Source organism: Protopterus annectens, chromosome 2.part0 (genome assembly GCF_019279795.1).
Source record: "Protopterus annectens isolate FY-2018-M chromosome 2.part0, PAN1.0, whole genome shotgun sequence".
Taxonomy (NCBI): Eukaryota; Metazoa; Chordata; order Ceratodontiformes; family Protopteridae; genus Protopterus; species Protopterus annectens.
The window spans coordinates 1,728,373,831-1,728,398,052 of NC_056728.1; the positions used below are offsets into that span (position 1 = coordinate 1,728,373,831).

Genomic DNA, 24,222 nt, shown 5'->3' on the forward strand with positions numbered 1-24,222 from the left:
GTTAACAAAACAATTTTGAATTTTGTGCTTGTCTCAGACAGGAAAGTTGATGGAACCCCATATCTGTGAAAGGGCAGCCATCTGAAAAAAAAAAAAAAACAAGTGATGTAAACATAATGCAGATTTTAGTAAGTTTAACTACAGCCTTCTCAAAAAGACTAGTGATTCTATATGTCAGGATAGCAGATTCTGCTAAAACTGGGTTGTAACTTGCAAACATGACATAAAAAGTATGTGGAAGAGCAGAAGGGAGACAAAAATACAATAGAAGCAATCATGCATTCCTAACAAGGAAATAAACTCAAAAAAAAAAAGAAAACAGTTCAACTGTACAATGTGATAACTACAAAGGTTAGAGAAAGTATAACATTTAAGCAATGTAAAAACAACCTGAAATGAAGACCAGAGTGAAGTACATAACAGCCCTGTCTCATAACTGCTTCAGTGTCGGTGTGGTGCTATGCTTTTTGACCACAGCTTTTGCGTTGTTCCTCCTACGGTTACTCATTTTCTTATGATTTTCCTCATAAAGATAGGCTTTTCAAGAATCTACACATTATTAAATAACAAACAAGTCTGCATAAAGAATCCTTATCACCAATCCATATGGGGGCTTGTATCTAAATACCTTCTATTCCAAGCAATGAGAAAGTGCTTCTCTTTGGGGCCACCTGCTATAATTTCTTAAGGCCAGCACTATGGTTTTCAGTGTGTAGAGACTGGTATAATACCATTTAAAGCAAAAGGAATTAGAAAGGGCATTTAGAAAAAAAATACCTTAAGAGGATAAAATGAAGGAAAAGTCAAAGAATTAGCCAGTATGGTGATAAAGGAAAGTAAAACCTGCACTCGCTACATAATGATGAAAGAAAATGAGGAACAAGTAAGCAGGAAAGTATAACAAAACCAAGTTGCTACTAAATGAATGGGACTGTTTGATAGCTACAGAGTAAAAGAAGGAAGATTTATCGTAGCCATTCTGTAGATGCACCTTGATAACAGGAATCAGTCACAGAAATGTTGCAGAGGAAATAGAAAAAACTTCCAAAACAAAAGTATATATAGTGATAGAACCTGAAAGGAGTCATACTAAAATGCTGAGAAACAGATGGGGGAACTAGTATCCCGTTTAACTAATTTAGTAATAACTCATGTTTGGATATGGGTAATAACGTGATTTACCAAAGGCTAGTGTGGTTTGAACACAAGAGTAATAGGTGTATGATCAAACAAATTCAGCCATGGGTAAATCCTGCATTACTCACAACCAGGTTAGAGTTATTGTTTTTATACATTGCCACTATTTAAGAAAAAAATATTTACATTCTCTTTTCTCATCTAGTGGACCATTAAAATGTGCAGCTATAAAGCATAGGATATGCATGTGCTGATGCTTGCAGTTTCCATCAGTCTGTGCACAGTTGCTGACACTATTTATTTTTTGAGTTAGAAGTACTTATATGTGTAATTTTTCACATTAAGATGTTCACATACTCCTAGTGCCCTGTGAGTGTATTTTGTTTAAATATTTTCTAATTATTATATATTATTCTAGTCAGAAGATCTTGCATATGGCTATTATACCAATTAAAGTCTGTTACGTAAGCCTGATATAAGCACAGTGTGCACAATGCGATCATTAAGCTTGGTATATAATGAGCAGGAGCAATGTTTTGACCTACAATTTGGAGACAGAGAAAACGTAAATGTAATATATCCTCCCTAGCATTTGTTACCACTTTCTGACATGAGATATGATCTGCTGTACAGGCACAAGTGAATTGCCATTACAAACTATACATTTTTCTCCTTTTCTCTGCAGTCCACATTTTTTCCTACAATGACAGTAGTTAGTACATGTGAGGTTGGACAGTAGTTGCTGAAAACAGAATGGTTTTACAAGAGATAGTGTTTAGAATCTGGTGGGGCTTATAACTAGCTCTCAGATTTTTTAAACCACTCCTGCAGCTCCCTCCAGCAATCAGAGAAATTATTCATTTTGCATAAAAATGCGACATTACTGGCAAATGCAATCAGCTGACTGATTAATAATAAAAGCCTTGTTGCTTTGATAGTCAGTTAATAGTTCAGCTTCCTGTTATCATTGTGTAATCTTCTTGTTATTTATCTACTTAACCATTCTGTAATGCATTAATGCCTCAATTATAATCCAAAAATGGGAAAAAGCCAAACTTGTTAATCATTTTTAAGATCATGTCTCATGAAGAGGCTTGACAGGGGACAATGCCAGCTGTCGGGTCTATATCACTTCGACGAAACGGCAGAAGTTCGAACACCATATGTTCAAACGTCTAACCTCGAATTGCAAAACCATCGAAGGCTTAGAACAGCAATTTTTTCCCAGGGAAAATATTGCTGTTCCAAGAAACACACACACAACACAAGCACACCAAAAAACAGCAATTCACACACATACACGTAAAATCCTATATCTAGCCCTACACTAAACTGCACATACACTACTATCTATCCACTTACCTTAACCCAAACCCTAACCCTAAGGTCCATCACTATCGCACACTCACCTGACCCACGCCCTAACCCTAACTCACCTATCCTGCCCTAACCCTAAAATCTGTTACTATCACACACCCACCTCACCCACGCCCTAACCCTAACTCACCTAACCTGCACCCTAAACCTAATGTCCGCACAATCGCACACTTACCTGAACCCAACCCGTAACTTTCCACCACAGTGCTGAAAATAGCGAAGCCGCAGAAACGGCCAACCAAATTCTTTCCCTGGGAAAGAATTTGGTGTTCCACGGCTTTGCGATAATCAGTTTTTGAACTTCACAGTTCAAACATATGGTGTTCGAACTGCTGAAATTTTGACAAACTGATAGGAACCCCCAGCTGTCAACTATCAATGGCACATGGCTTTAAAAGCTGTTAAATATTTCACCATGCTACACTCATAAATAAAATGCATGACAAAATGTTTGCATTTGCATTTGTTTGACAAAATGAAGTACCCAACAGCTTTTTTAAAGAAGGATAATTTGTTTTTGTCTGCTGTTTGTTTGACTGTGTTAAAGTGTTTTACCAGCTTCCTAAGGTTTTGAAGGCTGGAAAAATACTTTGTACTCCACTTTTTTTTTTCTTTTTTTTTTTCCTGTAACTTGTAGTACATAGAACTAATAAAGCTGCATGCACTACAAAGCATTATGATTTTATCTCACTGGTCATGACCCTTATTTCATGTTCTCAAAACAGATGCCAAGAAATGTACCTCCTGAGCTTCATTCTTGAGGTAAATTTCTTGGCATCCACGTCTCAAGCACATAATAAGTTATTTATGATCAAATATCCAATCATAGTCCTCTATAAGGTATAATTACTAGCACGTTTATGCTAGCATAAGCAGAAGGTAAATATGACTAAAAGTGCCTGATGCTTTGATAGGTCTAGATTGGCATGCCCTTTGTTGAGACATTTCTTTAGTTATTTAGATAATATCAGAAAGGTGACATTATTGCCAGAAAGGTCATTCAGAAATGTGCATTGGTCTTCACACATAATACTGTTAAAATCAACCTATTATGTGAGCTGTTTGTGGATAACATGGAGTAGATGATGTCTAGTATTGCAGGGAGCTAAAACCATTTGTTTTAGGTGAAGTATGTCCTTTTTAACAGCAATTTGTTTAGCTCTCTTCCATATGGAGGATGTTAGCTTATCTATACTTCTAGACATTGATCCATTCCTCAATACATCGATAGACTGATCCATCCATTTATTTTCTAAACATCTGTCCTAGAAGGGGCAAGACAGACCTCACTTGTATAGCCCCAGTCTTCAGGTCATCCAAGATGATCCAATGCATTTCACGGTCATCTGAGAAATACAACCTGTCTGCCATATCCAGTGTCTGTCCCAGGTGCTCATATGCATGATAAACCATATGTTGGCGGCAATCAGGGGCATCCTCATAAGGTGACCAAATGATTTAATCTGGCAGGTCTTTATCCAGAAGTGTGACAGCTCTATTCTAAAATTCTCTTGAACTGTGAAGCTGCTCATGCTGTCACAGAGAATAAGTCCTGCAAAATTTTGAAAGAACCTTGCTTCTTTCACTTGTATGCATGATCTTATTATTTCACTTACTACCCAAAATTCATAAACATAGGAGATGACAGACAGGTCCATGTCCTGATTCCCTTTATTCTCATTCATGAACAAGACATCAGGTTACTCAAACAGCTCCACTTGAGGAAATTGATCTCTCTCAGCTGAAGACCGCAATCCACTCTTTTCTATAAAAAAAAAAAAAAAAAAAAAAAAAAACAGACCAACTATTTGTACATAGTGCACCCAAGGCAACTGCTTCACAGTCATCACTAAACTATTCCGGTACAAGCTGGAGTCAGCATTCTTTTGAGGTTAAAATGACAATATCATCTGCAAGCTATGGAAAAGCAACTTTTTATGTCCCTAAACTGTATTCTCTCCAAACTTCAGCTGCACTTTGATATCTGGTCCATGAAAATCAGAAACCGCAGTGGTAGATGAGCTGGAGATCAGTGGGGAGTCTACAATCACCCATAGTCTATTTTACTTAATGTAAGAATGCAGATACAACTTTTACTTCTCTGATACAGGGGCTGAAAGTCATATAACATTAGACCTGGAACCCTATAATCTCCCTATAATGCTTCTGCAGTCACACAGAACTCATATAAGCAAGACTGGCAAACTCCCATAAATACTCTAATATCTTGCAAGGACAAAGAGTTAATCTGCTGTTCCACTGTTCCATGTCACACTGGTCCTCCCAAATCAGAGGCGTGACTGTCAGAATGAAACCTTGTGTCCTGCCCTTTGGCATATGCTTTCCCAGGAAAACTGAGAAGCATCCTTCCTATATAGCTGAAATATACCATTCTTTTCATCTATCTGAAAATGGGGACCACCACCCATATTTGCCAATCCAGAAGTGCTGTCCTCACCTTCCACACAAGATTGAAAAGGCATATTAACCATGATACACCAACAATGTTTAGTGACTTCAGTATGATAAGTTGCATCTCATCACCCCCACAGCATTGCCAATGTAGATTAATCAATACAGTGACTTCATCTACAGAAACCTAGTCACACTTAATGCTTCTGACACTGCCTCCCTAGGGGCAGCATGTCCACTGGCTTCAGCCATTTCAGTAAAACACATACTTCAACAGACAAATTATGAAACATACTTTTATGCTGTTTCTGTGCCTGTTCATACATTTCTTAGTCACAAACATTTTGAAATTCTATTATGATATTATTGCTATTAGGTATAAAAGTTCAAGATTTCTGAAAGCTGCAGACAACACACTACTACACTAAAATATAGCTAAACAGGCAATCAGGTGACATAAAAGTCACATTATGAGACAGTACTAATCATCCCTTCTCAACTCACCTAAACAATTATGGGCAGAAGTCAGCCACCTGACAGGCCATACTAATCCAGCTAACACTCACTTCTCATCCTCATCTCACCTCAAAGCCACTGATTTCAGCCTCCACTTCAGTACACTTTCATCCTTGATTCCTATAATAACCCCTGCTCTCTCTCTCTCTCTCTCTCTCTAATCTATGTTCTCCCCCTATAGTCCCACAGTCCATTTCAAAGCAATCAAAATTAAACACATAGTACCACTACTTGAAGAACTAAAAACTGACTCACCTGCAGGTCCTGACAACAATATCCCATGATTCTTATTGCTATGTATGGACTTCATAGTCATACCCCTTCTTCACATTTGTAATTGCAGTTTAACTAAAAACATCTTACCTGATATCTGGAAAACAAAATCAAAAAGACGACATGCCACCACAGAGAAGGTTTATTGCTAAAACACAATAAAAAATAAAAGTTAAAATCCTGGATGAACACTTTCAGCCTTTAAGGCCTTCTTCAGATTCTAAATAACCAGTAATTAGTTCCTCTTTTTTAAAATGTAATCAGCTAATGAAATGTCATCTTTGCAGCCTCCACCTCTGCAGTATGGGCTTCAAATGGATTATACCATTCAATCCCAGGGATGGTCAGCTATCTACCTTGTCTCTATTATTTCTGTTTTGTTTACAATATCTCTACCTCTCAAGTCATCCAGCATTAATTCCAGTGCCATGGAATAAAATGTGTGGCCTGGATTGGATATTGTGTGTTATGAGAGTGCATTATTTTTATTTTTATTTATTATGTCACTTAAATGATGGAGAATCTAATCCTTGAAGCATCTATTTGTCTTGCCAACATAAAGACCCTGACAGCAAGTACAGCTGGCCAGGTATATCAAGTTCTTGCTATTGCAGTCCACATAATTATTCAACCTATAGGTCATATTTGTGATGGGATTATGAATTAATTTTTGCTGTTAATAAAAGTACAAGCCTTGCATTTCCTGCATGGGAGAGTGCCCTTCCTGACACTCATATGGTTTTGAACATTCCCATTTTTATGATAAAGTAAACTCTTCAAGTTCTTCTTATTTTTAAAACAGAAGTGTGGAGTCTCACCTTCTACTCTCTTCAAATAGTCATCCATGGTCAGAATATGCCAATTCTTTCTTACAATATCACATATCTCAGGAACATCACTACTATATGTCAGTAACATCTGAGGTAACTTGTTTCCTATGAATGATCCAAATCTGTTGAAGTCTCATCATCCAATCTCCTCCCCTTAGAAAAGTAGGGTCACCCCTTAGTTCTTCTCAATTCTTGTCTCTCTGTGACAGTATGGCTCATGCCCTTGTCCTTGTAGCCTTTTCTTTAAAACATTCCAGGAGCTGTTTAGATTCATACTCAAATGTCTCTTCTTCTGTACATAATCTAGATGTAGATAAAAGTTGTCCCTTCACAACATGTGAGTAGATATGCCATGGGTGCATACTAGATCTGTGGAGAAGATGATTCCTCCAGCAGTCCTTTCTATGTACCTTAATATGAATCTCTCCCTTGTCATTGATGGTCAAATTGACATCCAAAAAATCTATTGTTGTTGTGGATGTGTGAACTTCAAAATCCAGAAAAGATGTTGTAGATTTTACATATCTCACAAAGTCAGGCAAGGCTTGTTCATCACCTCTCCACATAAGAAAAATATCATTCACAAACTGGCTGTAGTATATGCTATTATTTTTCCACGGGTTAGCCTCATTAAGTATAAATTCATGCTCCCATTTGTCAGTCACTATATTGGAGTAGCTATAGGTATACGAGGTGCCCCCAGCTACTCTTCATTTCTGCCAATATTATTCTCCTGCATATAGGAAAATGTTGTTGTTCAATACAACTTCCAATAATTTGCATAACATTACTGTTGTGTTAGAATCAACTGTCCCACTAGATTACATAAACTCCTTGACTGCTGTAATGCCATGTTCATTGGGAATAACAGTGAACATATTCTTCACATCCATTGTGGCCATTACCAAAGTCACCATGCCATTAAGTGGATGCATTTTTTCAAAGAATGATTTCAGAAAATGGGAAATGTCCCTTAATACTGCAACTGCATTATGAAGTAACATCTTCAATTTGTGCTCAGCAAAAATAGACAAAGATTCTGTGACCCATCCTTCACTTGATACTGTCGGATGGAGGGCTGGGTCATTAATGTTCTTATGTATTTAGGTAGGCCGTTAATTTCAGGTATTCTTTGACTTTGTACTGTAAAGTAATTGAACAATTCCTGTGTAATGATCCTTGTCATAAATAGTTCATACACTGTATTCTGTACAATTTTTATTAGTTCATTAATCATCCATTTGGTTACTAGAAGATAAGTTCTGGGTCACTTAACACAGAAATCATCCTTTTATGATAGTCTGCACAAAGGAGGGGCCATCATTGTGTTAGACACAGCAGACTATCATAAAATGATGATTTCTGTGTTAAGTGACCCCAGAACATATTAAATTAAGACAGAAATTGACTATTTTATAATATCTGATCCCTTGAATATCATAAAAACGGAACAGAGACAGGATTTTCAAACCATTTGGCTATATGGATAGAAAAAAAAGAAAGAGAATAATACATAAAGATAGGTAAAGGAATTGAAAGATTAAAAGAAATTGATATAAATGAAGAAGAGAGAAAAGAAGTTGTTCTATTATTATGGAAAGATCATGTAAAAATGAGAATGTTTTATAAAAAAATTTACTGACTGGTGGATAAGTTTCAAAGTGAAACATAAAAAAATGTTTTTAGAATGTCAAATGAGGAAAAGAGAAAAAGATAAGCAAAAATATAGGATGTTAAGGCAAACAGTATTTAGAGAAATACTAAGAGATAATAGAAACTTATGTGAAAAAGAGAAAGACATTTATGAAAAGAATCAAGAGAAGATTAAGAAAATGTTATATAAGCAGTGGTACTTCATATAAGGGGAAAAAAAAGTAGCAGCTCCATATTTGAAGAAAAGGGTGAAATAAAGTGAAAGAGTGATAAGACAATTGGAAAGCAGTGAAGGAAAAAAGTAAATACACAAAACGAAATACTTGAAGTAATAGAAAAGTATATAAATATACATTTAAGAAGAAAGAGATAAAAGAGAAACAAACATGGAATGTAAATAAGGTAAATAAAGATGAGAATGAGACTAAGGAAAGAAATATAAATATAGAAGAAGTTGATGAAGTTTCAAAGGATTTTGATAAGGAAAAGGCAAGGGCTTAGAAGGAATTGAGTATCATATGTATTATAATATGAACAATTGGCAAAATATTTGTTTTGTAAAGGTTCTAAATGAATGGTTAGAAAAAGGAATACATGAAAAAAGATTTGTATAGGAACTATGAAATTTATATGGATGATAGGGAAGAAAGGCAAGAAATAGGTAATTAGGAATTGGAGACCAATAGCATTAAGTAATATAGATTATAAAATATTTATAAGAATAAAAGAGAAAAGATTAGATAAAAGTATGGATAGATTGATGGAACCTACATTTTTTGGAAAAAAAGGAAGAGGAAGCCAAGATTTGTTATGGGTGTTAAGAGAAGTAATAGATGATATGATATTATAAATAAAAAAGTAGAAGCAAAATATTGATTGGGGATGTAAACAAATGTTATGGGTATTAAGAGAAGTAATAGATGATATTATAAATAAAAAAGTAGAAGCAAAATATTGATTGGGGATGTAAACAAAGCATTTGATAGAATAAAATATGAAACATTATGAAGTATATTAAAGGATTATAATCTAAGTGAAAAAATAATAAAAGCCTTTAGATTGTTATATGAGAATAATATTGTTAAATAATACTAAATGGATGGTTAAGTAAAGAAGTAAGAATGGAATGTAGCATAAAACAAGCCTGTCTGGCAAGTAATATTTTATTCATGTTATTAATGAATGTCATTGTAAATGCAATTAATAAAAATATGGAAATAACAAGATATAGGATAATGGAGAATATTTTTGTACCAGTGATTCTTACTTAGGCGGATGATATACTTTTAGTTACTAAAGATAAGAAATGTTTGGAAATAGGAACTAAGTAATTAAACAAATACTTAAAAATGCTTGGTTTGAGCATAAATTAGGGTACAACTAAAGGATTTGGATCATTGGATGAGATAAAAGGTATTTAGATTAATGAGGAAGAAGTAGAAATCTTAGAAATAACATTTGGAATTAATATGAAAAAGGAGACACAGTGGGAGAGATGTTAAAAAACTGACAGGAATATGTTGATTTTGGAAGATGTATAGAATATCATTGAGAAAAAAAGGTGTGTTTAATAAATACTATTTTATTAGGTAAGATTTCCTATTTGGCAGGAGTATATGTGATAAAATGTGCAAAGACGACACACGGCAGGCACAACAAACAGAGATAAAATAATAAACATTAATGTGGTAAGCACTTTCACAACCATAAAACTTGGTGTTTCTTCAGATATGCAGACAGAGCAAGCAATTTAAATAAGAACATCAATTAACATCAATAGCAAGCTGTCCTATCAGAAATCATTATCAATTAAAGCATCACTGGTTTACATCAAATCTATCTTGGAGTATATGCTTTCAGGTATGGTTTTAACAGAACCTTTGCATTTAAGCCAGGATATTTATCTGCGCATAGTCTAATGATGTAATTCGACTCATGCATTTCTATTAAATTATTAAAATCTCCTAAGCGCACTGTTTCTTTATGTTTGGCTAAAGCACTCCTATCTATATCAGCAATGAAAAAAATGATATAGAAAGGAGTGCTTCAGACAGACATAAATCTGAATTTGGTGATAAACATGATTTCAGTTTTATGGTTCTTGAATGTCTATCAGAGACATTGCGCTTAGCAGATTTTAATAATTTAATAGAAATGCATGAATCTAATTGGATCATTAGACTACATGCAGATATATATCCTGACTTAAATGCAAAGGTTCCATTAAAACCACACCTGAAAGCATATACTTCAAGATAGATTTGATGTAAACTAGTGATGTTTTAATTTATAATAGTTTCTGATAGGACAGCTTGCTGTTGATGTTAAATGATGTTCTTATTTAAATTGCTTGCTCTGTCTGCTTAAATGGTCTGAAAAAACACAGAGTTTTATGGGTGCGAAAGCGCTTACCACATTAAAGTTTATTATTTTATCTGTGTTTGTAGTGCTTGCCATGTGCCATCCTTACACATTTTGTTATTATAATACTTTTCTTAGTTTGTGATTTTGGACATTCATCTGCAGAGGAATATATACGATCCCAACTTAATATGAAAAGAGCTGTTATTGATTATATTCTCATTTATATGGGATAAAGATTGAACCTGGTGAGAAGAGTAATCTTGTATGTTCAAGAAAAAGAGAGAGGATTAGGATGAGTAAATGTTAAAGTACATGTGGCTTCATTTAACCTGTATAAAGTGTTGAAGGGATTAAAAGAAAAAAAGCAGAAATATAGTGACTGATATAATGGAATATAAATATGAAGAAGTTTGGACAAGTTTAAGACATGGAAAAAGGTGTAAGACTGCTATTAATAATGAGATTAAAGAATATCAAAGTAAGATATTATTATGGAAATTAAAATTGAAAATGTGGAAAAAGACAGGAAAGAATGGTATGGAAATATAATAAGGGAATGTTATTATGTCTATCTGTGGAAAAATTAGATAATGGAAAAAGAAGTGCTATTAAAACCTTGCTTGTATGGGATAAAAAAAATTATGAATGCAAAGATTTTATGTGGAGATTAATGATAAGTAAATTGCCCATTAAAGCAAATATGCCAAATAAAAGAATTTACAAAAGAATATGTAACTATTGTGGTGAAATTGAGACAATGGAGCATGTGTTCTTGAACTGTATAAGAATTAAAAAAATAGATCAAATTAACATATTTAATTATAATAAAATTGTAAAAAAATATAAATATGAATATGATAGAATATGGATATTATGATGTTAAAAGGACAGAAGAAGCAATAGAAATGGATAAAAAATATTCTATGTTTTATGGGTTATATGCAATGAAATATTTAATTAAATAAAATACAATTGGAAATGGGTATTAGCTGAAATTGTGAAAAAATATATATTTATGGTTGTCGAAAAAAGAGTCGGGGGTAATTAATATTGATTAATGTATAACGTTACATGATGTTAAAATGTAAAATCTAAGCTAATGAATGTAATGCATATATTATATATATTGTAAATAATGTAAATAGGATATATTCAGTAAATAACCCCCTACTCTTTTTGATAACTCAGATGGGAGTAAATGATCTCACAGCACCTACCATAAACACAGACAGATGGGGCTTCAGTTTAACATTTCATCCAAAGTACATTAAGGTGGGGTGGGAGGGAGGTTGCACTTCAGAAGGTACACTATAGTATCAGCAATACATCTAGATAGTGGGGAAGTAGAAACCTCAACCTTCTGCACCAAAGGCAAGTATGCTACCTGTTGTGCTACTAAAACAGCTTTTAAATTTTATAGCAAAAACACTGACAGCCATTTGCTAGACAAAACAGTTGCACATTGAAAACAGAGTTAGCATGAACAATATCACTTCACTTGAAACTCACATTCCTTGAAAATAAACTGAAACACACACATTCCTTGAAAATGAACTGAAACACACATTCCTTGAAAATGCACTTCTGTAGTTTTGAAGATATTTTTTCCATTAGCAGTATATGAACAAATAAAAGATAAATTATCCATTTCTGCAGCTCGTGTGACAGAGCTATGTAGAAGTTGATGTAAAGGATTAAGGCTGTTGTTGCCAAAACAGAGGATATGAGCCTGAGTAAGCTAGTTAACTAACCTGCCATCCTTAACTAGGGCATTATAAACACACACACACACACACACACACACACACACACACACACACACACACACACACACACACACACACAAACAAATACACCTTTCTGAGTACTTGTAATAATTGTCACCATCATTCTGTAACAAGTTGCTTTAGAAAGGGGAAAGCAACAACAGTTTTTTTGTACAATGCATGCACAGAGTACATCCTTAACGGAAGAAAATTACTTAAAAATTATACAGCACTCAGCTGGCCCCCTCTAAGCCTAGGTCACTTAGTGCTGGGTCCGGCTCTGCTCTGGATACTTACTGATAACATCCTTCTGGACAAGGTCACCTCACTGTAGCCATCTTTATTGACCTTACCAGAGTTTTCAATCTGGTTGACTATAGCATTCTGTTAAATCACTTGACCTCCTTCACCTCTCTGTCTTTCTTTCATTTTGTGCTAATGACATGGCCTTATTTCACTCAAACCTTACTTCATCAGCCATACAACTACAAGCAGACTGCCTTTTTATTATCAAATGGCTTAATGGCAAAAAGCTAATGCTGAATAATTCTAAAACAAAAGCAATGTAGTTTGGTACCTCCCCAAAATGGAAGAAAAATTCTCAGTCACTTCTTAATCTATGACCATCTTGAAAACCACACTGAACAAGTCATCACCTTAAAATATCTTTGTAAGTGGCTTGATTCCACACTTTCACCTAGATCAGCTATTGAAGAAAATTAATTCACTCCTATTTTGGTCCTATAAAATGTCTCCCTTTTTCTCCAGACAAATCAGGAATTCTATAGGCAAAGGCATTCTACTAGCACAGCTTAAATATGGACATCCACTGGCTGCAGCAGCATCCAGAAAAAACTCCTTCACCATTCAAACTACAAGAGACACTATCTGCCACATCATTGCCCTCTCCCCTGGAAATGTGCAAAATTGTATCACAGTTAATAAAGCCACTTGGCTACCTATCCAACAATCTGCCAACCTGCTTCTTGGATCCCAACTTCACAAGTTCTTCTGGAGGTTTTCTGTTGTCATTATTGATCATTTCCATGAAATAATTATAATGGAAATGATCCATAATGATAAAGGAAAACTCCAGACACTGGATCAAACACAATCTGGTTTCATCAAGGATAAATCATGCCTACTCAGAATGGCGGACTTCTTTGAGAAAGTCACCAAAGCAATGGATGAGGGCAAAATGGTTCACAGTGCCTACCTTGACCTGGCCATTGCATTTGACACAATATCCCACTCAGACATTGTTGAAAAACATAAAAGGTTAGGTACAAACCCTTATATCACCAGGTGAATAGCTAACTGGCTCACAGACAGGACCCAGGAAGTTATAATTGGGGAGTTCACCTCTACAAAGAGGCCAGTCACAAGCACAGTCCCACAGGGAATGGCCCTGGGACCCCTGCTTTTTGGAATTTATTTCTCTGAAGTCATCATCAATGTCACTGACTTCTGGCTGACTAAATTTGCAGATGATTGCAAATTAGGAGCTGCCATTTAATCACTCAATGACAAATTTTCTCCAGGAAGGGGTGACAGACAAACAACTGGGGTCAGAACCATGGTCTAAAACTAAATGCCAGGAAATGCATAATAGTATCCTTCAGGAAATCAGCCACCTCTGGTAGCTATCATAATGACAAAACACCCCTAACAGCTGATCCAGTAGTCAGGGACTTGGCGACACACATAGACAGTAATCTAACCTTTCACTATCACATGTCTACAGTACTGAGGAAATCTATGTTGTGCAACTTATATACAAAGGTATGGCATCTAGGTCCAAGCAAGTCATTATTCCACTGTATTCATCAGACCCATCATTGAGTACAGCACCCCTCCCCCCAGTATGTACCTAACCAGGCATGTCCAAGAATTAGAACATCCACAGAGGTTCCTCACTAAAAGAATACAGGGCATAAGTACTATGTCCTACGCAGACCACATCAAGGCCCTATTCCTGTATTCTGTCTCCTACAGGCTGTTGAGGGGAGATCTATGCCTGGTATATAAGGCATTGTCACATCCCACTCTGATGGACCTTTTGTATATCTGCTAAATAAACTGAACCAGGATTACCCATTATAAGGACTTAAAACTTGCCTGTGATATAAATAGGACCTGCTGGAGAGAAAGGTATAGATCCTGGAGACTACCCATTCTCTGGAATAGGCTCTCCATCCATGTGAAGCAGAGATGAGGTGCTGTCCAAGCAGCTAACTGCAATTTAAGGGACTCCTCAGTTGGAGCACAGGCAGCTTCTAAGGGAAAATAAATCCACTTTAGCTTTTGCATCTATAACCGCCAATGGTTACCTGCACTGTACAGTGCTGGGTGAAGGTGTGTTATATGCAAACAGATGCCTCAGATTGCTCAGATGAAGATAGTAAAACAATGGATGGTCACCGAACTCTGTGGAGCTGTGTTAAAACAGATGCAAACCCACACAAATGCAGGGCAGTAGAAACCGTGAGAACCTTTATTTAAATCAAGTTAAGCAATGTTCAAACTGGCCAATGGAAATGCTCAGTACTGAGCCTTATTCCAACAATCTCCAACTCGGTTGGGACCTTTGCAACACTCTTCTGCCACAGGGGTGCAGGGGGACTTCTTAATGTAAGATGGCTGGTTTCAGTGCTCAGATTTCAAAGGATGCCATTAATTTAATTTGGATTCACTGCAGAGATCAGAGAAAGCACACCAATTCTACAGCAGCCCCTGTAAACTGAGCACAGACCCTTGCAAACTTGCGGCCTAAATACAAGCTAAGTTATGCAATTTTCAAACAAGCTGGCCAATGGAAATGTTCAATAATGAGCCCTACTCCAACAATCTCCAATTCAGATAGATCATTTGCTACACTCTTCTGACATAGTGCTCAAATAATGCCAAACAGTCCAGATTCAGTGAATCTGAATCTAGCCTATGCTATAAAATACACAAGTACTAGAAAATGCAAAGTGCAGGAAAAACATCCGCAAACAGTTGAAACAGTGGAACAGCAAAACAATTACAACAGCTAAAAAGTAGTTAAAAGTAGGTGGCAATTCAGTAATACACAGTTGAAAAGTGCAGTACAAGTGAGTAAAAGTACTTTTTTTTCTGTGGATTTCAAGGGATGCCTTGGATTTTCTTTGGATTTACTCCAGAGATCAGAGAGAACACACTAATTCTAGAGCAGCTCCTGCAAACTGAAGAAATGAAGACCTCAAGCTCAGATCTTTAACCCTAACACTGTTGACAATATGTAGTTAATTCTTAAAAGTGTTTTTATTTTATAATATGATTTTGTCTATTTTGATGGAAGCTGAGACGTAATATTAGAAAGTCCCATCTTTCTAAGACAATATGGGGTAGGAGCATATGTACTAATGATATCTTTGCTATATATAGGATTGCCTAGTTCACTCTTAAAGGTGCACCTTTCAGTCGCATTGGCCTGCTTAAATATGGAGCATCTTTTAGTTTCAAACACATGCTAGAGAATTTCTAAAGGGTATTGAATCTAATGGCTCCAGCTTGGGATTTAAATTTTGATTCAGAGAAGTTTTCTTTATGTCTTTGTAAAGCTATAGACTCTAATGGTCTAATGGAAATTTCTAAAAAAATTAAATTTCTAATGGAATGATTTATTTCTGGGGTCTGTTTCTTCCACTAGGTAGCGTTCTGGATGGCAGTCCATCATGGTTAAAGGATCCTTTATAGTGTATCAGGCAGTGCAAACAATTAAGGCTATGAGCTTATAATAAGCTTCCTGCTGTTGTCCAGATTTTGATTTAAACTGCCTACTGTGTGACACTGAGCAAGTCACTTCCCCTGGCAGGGCTCCTACCTAATTAAGAAAATGGGTTAGGTTCCTCACTTGTGTTATGGACTTGGACTGCAGGCCTACTTACTACTTAAGTACCTTGTGCTATAGTCTTTTTTAATATCAAAATAATGTCTTTACTACAGATCACTCCTTAATGCTTAGTTGTACCCTGAATCAATAGTAGCTTTTAGTTTTCTGTCTCAGCTATGGAAATAAAAGGGAAAGAATTTTGCACTGCACAAACGCCAAAGGACTCCAAGATATTATGGTCCATGTAAAATAGCTGTTAGACAGATCCCTTGTGTGTTTCCTTGATAAGAAGGTAATTGACTAATGAAACAGACTCATTACAAGTGGTTAGCTAATTAGACTGTTTTCCGCTATGGTAAATCAACAAAACATTGTATTGTTAGATAGTAGCAGCTCTCTAAAAGGTCATCAGCTGCAAATGCAGTTTTCCAAAGTGTATTTACCCAGAGTATCAGCAAGACTGACACGTTGTCATCTACCCACAAGTTATTCAAGGCATTACTATTTGGATGTCTGATCCATGGGCAGGGGAGCCTATGCTACTGCAGTTCTGCAGGGAATGCTTAAGCCATCCATATTTGCTGACATTAACAACTGTATTACTTTTGCACAGTCCTCTAGTGAATTTTATAGCAGTAGTCCTCATGATGTACATAGACAAGTTGAGCAATGCACCACCATAACAGTAGAAAGGCAATTAACAGGATTACTTCTTAGGTGTATAATGTTAGTATGGTGTGCAAAATGGGACTGGTAACTAATCTATCCGTCAGTGGATTTGTTTTCATCTCTATCTGTCCTTTCAGGACAATGAGAGGTAGTTCACATTATACAGATGGAGTTTTATTATGCAGGAAGTTGTTGTATGTGTTATGGCCATGCGATTTGCATTTCTATATATCTTAATTGCGTATTTCTTTCTTATTTCCATTTTCTTGCATTTTTGGCATCTTAAACAAATACGGAATTCTTTCCTGCATTAATAATATTGTGCATGTTTATACTATTATGATGAGCATAATACATAACTATATTTTTTACTTAATTCATTTTTCACTCTAAAAGCATTTTGAAATTTACCATTCTTTCAAGATGGAAAGTTGTGAGGATTGAGCAGTAAGGCAGTTTTTTGGAAATAGCTGTAGAATACATTGTTTGTATAACGCACAGAATGTATACATTCCACAATGAATGTATAACTGTGCTTATGAACAATGCCTTCTTTATTTAGACCTTTGAGTTTCTTTTCCTTAATCAACACCAAGTCAGAGCATGTAAGCTGTGTTACAGTTATCTTGCAAGAAGTTATTTTATAAATAAAACTAAAAATATATTTACTTAATTACTGTCAGTAAAGAAAGTATTAATTGCACTGTTTAACCATGCAAATGAAATAGAGCATGCTTGAGTACAATGATATGGTCCTCAAAATGTTCCACTGTTGACAGATTTGTACAAAGTCACAGCTCTCCCTTTCGTTTTCTCTTTCGTCAGCATCGTGATGGGCAGTTTACTATTATTCAGCTGGTGGGTATGCTGCGTGGAATTGCTGCAGGAATGAACTACCTCTCCTGCCTAGGCTATGTCCATCGGGATTTAGCAGCTCGCAACATCCTGGTCAACAATAACTTGGTCTGCAAAGTCTCTGACTTTGGACTTTCAAGAGTCTTAGAAGATGACCCTGATGCTGCATACACCACAACGGTAGGAAGTGGTCAATTCAAAATGCATTGTATTTCTGTCAGTTTATCAAAAGATAATACGTAACAGTTTTTCATAGTTCTTTTTTTTTTCTGGGATGGTTGACTTAAATTTAAAATTTTTTAGCTTGTCAGTCATTACACAAGCAATGGAAGTTCACAATTTTCTAGTGTTCTGAAAAATTCTAGTACAGGTTAAAAAGATTTAATTTAAATCAATTTACTCAGCAAACACAGTATAGCTTGTACTATTTCAGATGTCAGCTTGCTTTGCCTCTTGTGCATTTCAAAACTGCCTTTATTCTCTTATTTCAGAGCATGTAGTAACGTAATAGGCATTACAAGATGCCTGTCATTCGATCGATAGTACTTTTTATTGAGTGCTGAACGACTGACCAACAAGGAGTGAATCAACTTTCACAGACAGTAGAATTTTCTTTTGTCTGCACTGTTGTGCATCTTTAGAGTAGGTATATTTAAGATCTGGGGGTGTGCAGGGTGCAGAGGTCCTTACCTCCTGCAAAAGCAAATTACCTATGAGGTTCAGCCCAAGTTGTTTTGCCCCTTTCCTTTTGATAATTAGCACTTGACAAATGTGCTGGTGGTCAATCAACATATATCCAAATTACAGATCAGCAGCTTTAAAAACTGGCATAATTTCTATAATTCCAGTAGTACAAATACTTTGAAATCAATGTCTTATCTCCAGTCATATTTCCTATTGGAGTCTAAACATTAGGTATTATGGTAGGCTAGAAGGCATTACATATGCAATTCTGACACATCAAGTTAAATAATTACTTCCATTTGTTGGTATCAATTGCTGCTGGCCAGAGTTGCTTTAGTCATCTGCATACCCAGTATTCTAACACTAGTGTATACTGGTGTCTCCTTAAATCAGGTTTTCCCATTGCCTCCTTAGTAAAAGCAATTGTTTGGCAATCCCATTACAGTTAAGTCTACGCACATCATTGCTACTGAAATAGATGGCTGTTATACATACTGTAAATGAATAAGCTAGGAATAGTAAGGCATTCTATTTTTCTGCACTCTTCACTATAGAGAGTCCTGCTCAGAAAATATTGAAATGGAACAGGTGCTACACATTATCATATATTTGTTATCACTGTATCAGTCAGGCAGGAGATATTTACCTTTCAAATCTATTGCCAAGTGGTATTGTTCTCAATACCAAAATTTCTCTAAATCTGCAAGAATCACTATATTTTGCTCTGCTATCATTTTCAGATGTCTGCTATTAAAAAATCACAGTTTTTGACCGTGTTTGTCATTTGTGAGCTTTAAGGTGCTTTTGTAGTTCCTGGTGTAATTCCTGCTCCGAAGCCTCACCTGCTTGTGGAGCTGATGATAAAACCACTGACAGCTACAGTACATCCAAATTTCATTGTTACTGTCTATTATCATGTAGCAGTCATCGAAAGTCTCTAAACAAGTCCAGCAATAAGTTGTAGAAAGCTGTTTGTCAGGTGAATTACACAAAACCTAAGCTTCAGGTCCTTATGAAATGGTCATCCAGAGGGCCACTCCTCGTGGAATACTTTATGTCTTCTTTTAAAATTTGTGACTCCCCTAAAAAGTGTATCCTTCATTAATGGAATTCCATTCCATTCTGTACATCATTTTTCCAGATATCCTTAATGAGTTAATTGTCTGCATCACAGTTCAGAGAAGAGTTGATAATCTATAGTTTAAACCATTCAGTGACATTTTATTTCAAATAAGTTATTCCCGACTCCCAGACTGAGACACTAATAACATTATGAAGGTTAAAGGAAATGACTTCACTTGGTCTATCCAGCGGTCTTAATAAAAATGGCCATATCAGATTTGTCAATTTTGTTTTACATGCAAATGCTGCCTCCTCAGGTCTTTTATTACCATTATCTGCCACTGGCAACAGAAAACATTATTATTTCTCTCAGGGCCTTTTATAGTCCTAGGGAAAAAAACTTGTCAGCAGTCACTGGGCATGCATTACATCAGAAATCACTAAATAATTCAGCCATGTTAAAAAAAAAAAAGATGAATTTTATGGTCAGTTCTTCCATTATTATGATTAGTACCGTATAACTGTATGTTTACTTACTTTGCGTAATTAATTTTGCTGTCATCCCCGGCTATGCCCACACATCCTTGCCCAGTGACTACCCTTACTGTATCTAAGTGGACCATTCATTCATACTATGTGTTGAGAGTTAGACCCTTTCATTTCCCAGACAGGGTAAGAGCAGATCTCTAAAACCCATTAGCTCCCTATCCAGGCTAACATCCACCCCCTTGGAGATGAGAGTCAGGTGTTAGAGAATAGGTCAGACTGAGGCTGCTTAACTCCCTCTTATCTATTGCTTGCAAGCTCCTCAGCTGCTGCCTCATGGGAGGTGCATGCATATCACCACACCTACTAATCCCTTGGCCATGCAGTGCACTGATGTGCAGAGTGGGCTTGCTAGGCTACTCACTGCAGGCAATGCACACATACTCCTGCAGATGCCACCTATGCAGTGAGACAAGTTCATAGGTTCATATGTGGTTACTGGGCTACTGACCTAAAGGTCTTTATAAGCCTAGCCATGTGTGTGCCCAATATAATACTAGAGAAACCCAATATGAAGGATCTTGCCTAAACTTCAAATCTTAGTTAGCAATGACTGCTCATCTCTAGGAGGGTCATAGGTGAAATCTCTGGCAGGAATTTACAGTTTTCCTATCCAGGCAATGCTTAAGCAGGGTCATAGAGGGGCTTTGTTTGATGTAAACTGGTAGCTTATTCCAGAGGAGTGCCAACCTCAGAGAGACATAACTGTCTCTTCAGTATTTATTTTTATTTATTTTACATTTGTTTACCAGGATAGTCCGACTGGATACATGTCCATTTTCAGTGGAGGACTGCGGAGAAAAGCTCCACATAGACAAACTTACATAGATTACACAGAAGTTAGCAAACAATTATAAAAACAAAGTGATTATATACAATGGCTTAGTAGTGTTCCCTAGTAGGTCCTATTTATGTCATAGGTCAGGTTAAAGTCCCTGGAGCTGGTGACCCTCATTCCATTTGACTTGTGGATATCCAGCATTTCCATTAGGTTTGGATTCGAGATTGCTCTGTTGGCAAGGCAAACGTCTACTCTAAGTAGTTTGTAAGCTACTGAGTACAGTGACAGTGACTTCAGTCTGTCAATGTATGACAAGTTCTGGAGGCCCTGAATTTTCTTGGTTAGAAATCTCTGAGGTCTCTCAAGTTGCTGCAGGTGCCTGGTAAGGCACATACCAAAGGGAGCATTATATTCAATAATAGGCCTGATGAGGGATGAGTACAGGGGTGTTATGACCTCTTTCTCTCTCAAGGCAATGCCCTTGCTAATAAGGTATGCAAAGCAAAATGCCTTTCTTACCACAGTAGACATATAGTGGTCAAAGTTTAGGCTACAGTTAACTTGCATTCCCAAGTCTTTCACTACTGAGTTGTTACTTAGGGTATTATTGTTCATATGATAGTCTGCAGGGATATTGTTTTTACTGATGGGGATGATAATGATTTTTTTTTGCACTGAGTGTGAGTCCGTGGCTTTGGCACCAATCATTTGTTTGTGTAAGTCCTTCTTGAAGCATATTGACATTGATTGGGAATTATTGCAACTAATTTGAAGTTGTCAGCAAACTTAGCCACAGTCCCTCTGTTTTGGCCTGAACTTCTAAGAGGTATATTCCAAACATTAGGCGGCCCTGCACTGACCCCTCTGGAACCTCACTGGTGATGGGTCTGCTGGTTGAGGTAAAGTCCCCAACTTTGACTGAGTGTAATCTGTCGGTGAGCCAGTTAGCAACCCACCTAAGGACATAAGGGCTGATATTCATCTGGGAGAGTTTATCAATTCTGACTGAATGTGGGATTGTGATGAAGGCCTTGGCTGAGTCAAGGTAGGCTGTATGCACAGATTTGCCTTCATCTATGGCTCTGGTGACATTTTCAAAGAGGTCCACCAGATTTAACAGGCATGACCTGCCTTTGACAAAACCAAGCTGTGTCGGATCAAGGGTTTGGAGATCGCTTTGTTTGTGTCTTTTGGCTTTTCCTGGTTAGGGGTCGCCACAGCCGAATTTTACAAGTTGTATTATTTGTTTATTCAAGCAGAGGAGGGTATTCTTCCAGTACTGGAACCTCTTTTTTTGTATTCCTCAACAGCAACTTCTTCCTCTTGTTGTATAACTTATGGGATGTCCACCAGGGAGGCTTGTTTTTTTCCTGAGGATCTTATTTTGATCCTGACAGGTACAGCTGTGTCAGTGCATTTGAATAAGTGTTTGTACAGGGCATTTGTGTATACCTTAGTATAGTTGTCAATGCCATCTGTGGGAACAAGAGCTTGGAAATTATTTATACCATCCCTAAGGAAGGTATAATTAGCTTTGGTGAATTTGCTTTAGCCTGATTTCACCTAAGAGGGGTTCAGGTGTTATAGCTACTCAAATGTGACTGATTTGTGATCAGATTTAACCAGTAAGGGTCCTATACTTGTTGTGGTGCAATGGTCACCCATGTTAGTGAGAACCAGATCGAGAATATTTGAGCCCCTTGTGGGGTTGCATAATACTTGTTCCAGGGCATTAGTGTTAACAAAGTCCAGAAATCTTTGTGTGAGCATGTTGGCACTTACATGTTTCCTAGTCAATGGAGGGATAGTTAAAACAGCCCATGACTAGAGTGTTTGGTTGTAGTTTGATTGACTCAAATAGGTCCAAATAAACAGCGTGGTTATCTTGGTTCATTGAAAGGGGCCTATAGCTAATGATGACTTGAAGGGCAGTCTTATCCACACTTAGTTGAACTTAGATTAACTCAATGGAATTTTTCTGTCTAACCAGTTTAGAGATGTATTTATCTTTGATGAAGATAGACACTCGTCCTCCTTTGGTTCTCACATGTTCATTTTGCAGTCTGTAAGTATGGAAGACATTGTAGCCTTGCAAGACCAGGGTACTATCTGCAGTCCTGAACCAAGTTTCTGTGACTGCACGAACATCAATACCCTCTAGGGATAGGAGTATTTCCAGAGAGTGCAGTTTCTGATGTAAACTCCTAGCATTTAACAGCATAATCTTTAATTTATTTGTGAGTGATATTTTCACATTGGAAATTTTGTTCATGAGATCTTACTAAAAAAGGCAGTATGGGGGAGGCAAGTGCCTTAGCCAGTAACCTGGAGGTCACAAGTGAAGACAAAGCAGCATGGTCTATCAACCATGTCATCCCAGGCTGACAGGATCTGGATCCCCTTAAAATGACAAAAGAAACTAAGCCAACTGTTGAAGTCAATCATTTTTTGTTTATATTACGGTATCATCCTAGGTATGGGTAGAATGCCGCTCAAGGCTAGGGACATACTTGCCTATGACACATATTCATACAGCTCAATCATGTCTCCCTTCATATAGTTGAGTGATGTACATCTTAAGTGAATCACATCAACATGAACTATGATGGAGTTATAACTGTACTTGTTGAGGGACTTGAGTGCATGTGTGATCTGACGGATCCTGACATCCGATAGACAGCTGATGGTAACCTTCTCCTTGTCCAGCCTGGTGAGTGGGACATCTGTGTGAACCACAATGGGTCACCTATGACTAAAATATTTGGTTTAGATGACCTTTGCCTTAGGGTCTTATTTGCCGAGACACTGGTGCTTGTGTTTTTATGTGTCTTGAGTACTGTAGGTGCTGTATTAGAAGTAGCATGTTTGTATTTGTAAGATCTGGTGTTTAGGTAGATTTCGGGTGAGTGTGTCCACATATGATGGTCTATGTGCTGAGTGCATGGTTTGCGTAGGAGACATAGTATGTGAGCTTTAATACTAATGGGGTGCTCTATAAGGGGGTCTATACTAGCAGAAGTGCTCTAAATTGTTGGAAACTATTGTAGATTTGGTAGTTTTGAGACTGTTTAAGGGGCAAAAGTGCAGCTGCGTTGCTCTCTGAGCAGCTAAGTGCAATTTAAGGACTTCTCAAAAGGATCACGGGCAGCTACTAAGAGAAAATGTATCTGCTGAAGTTTTTTGCATCTGTGACCACCAGTACGGTAGTACTTGATGGTGTACTGAGGTGGGCTACACATAAAAAGATGAATACAGCAGAGCAGTGGCTGGTTACCTAACTCTGTGGAGCTGTGTTAGAACAAACGCAAACCCAAGCAAATACGGGGCTTATGTAGTAACAGTGAGGAAACTCAGAACTGAGCCCTGTGCTAGCAGCCTTCAATCAGATAAGTCCTAACTGCACTCTCCTGCCACAAGGGTGCAGGGGAGCCATCGCCAAGA

General features: G+C 36.9%; 1 protein-coding gene across 1 annotated transcript in view; it reads left to right on the plus strand.

The window, feature by feature from the left end:
• EPHA8 (EPH receptor A8) overlaps window positions 1-24,222 on the plus strand; it is a 2,987,396-nt gene that overhangs the window by 2,797,947 nt on the left and 165,227 nt on the right. The window contains exon 13 of the mRNA XM_044061766.1: window positions 17,679-17,888. Within this exon, the coding sequence (XP_043917701.1) occupies window positions 17,679-17,888 (210 nt within the window). The remainder of the gene's footprint in view (window positions 1-17,678; window positions 17,889-24,222) is intronic.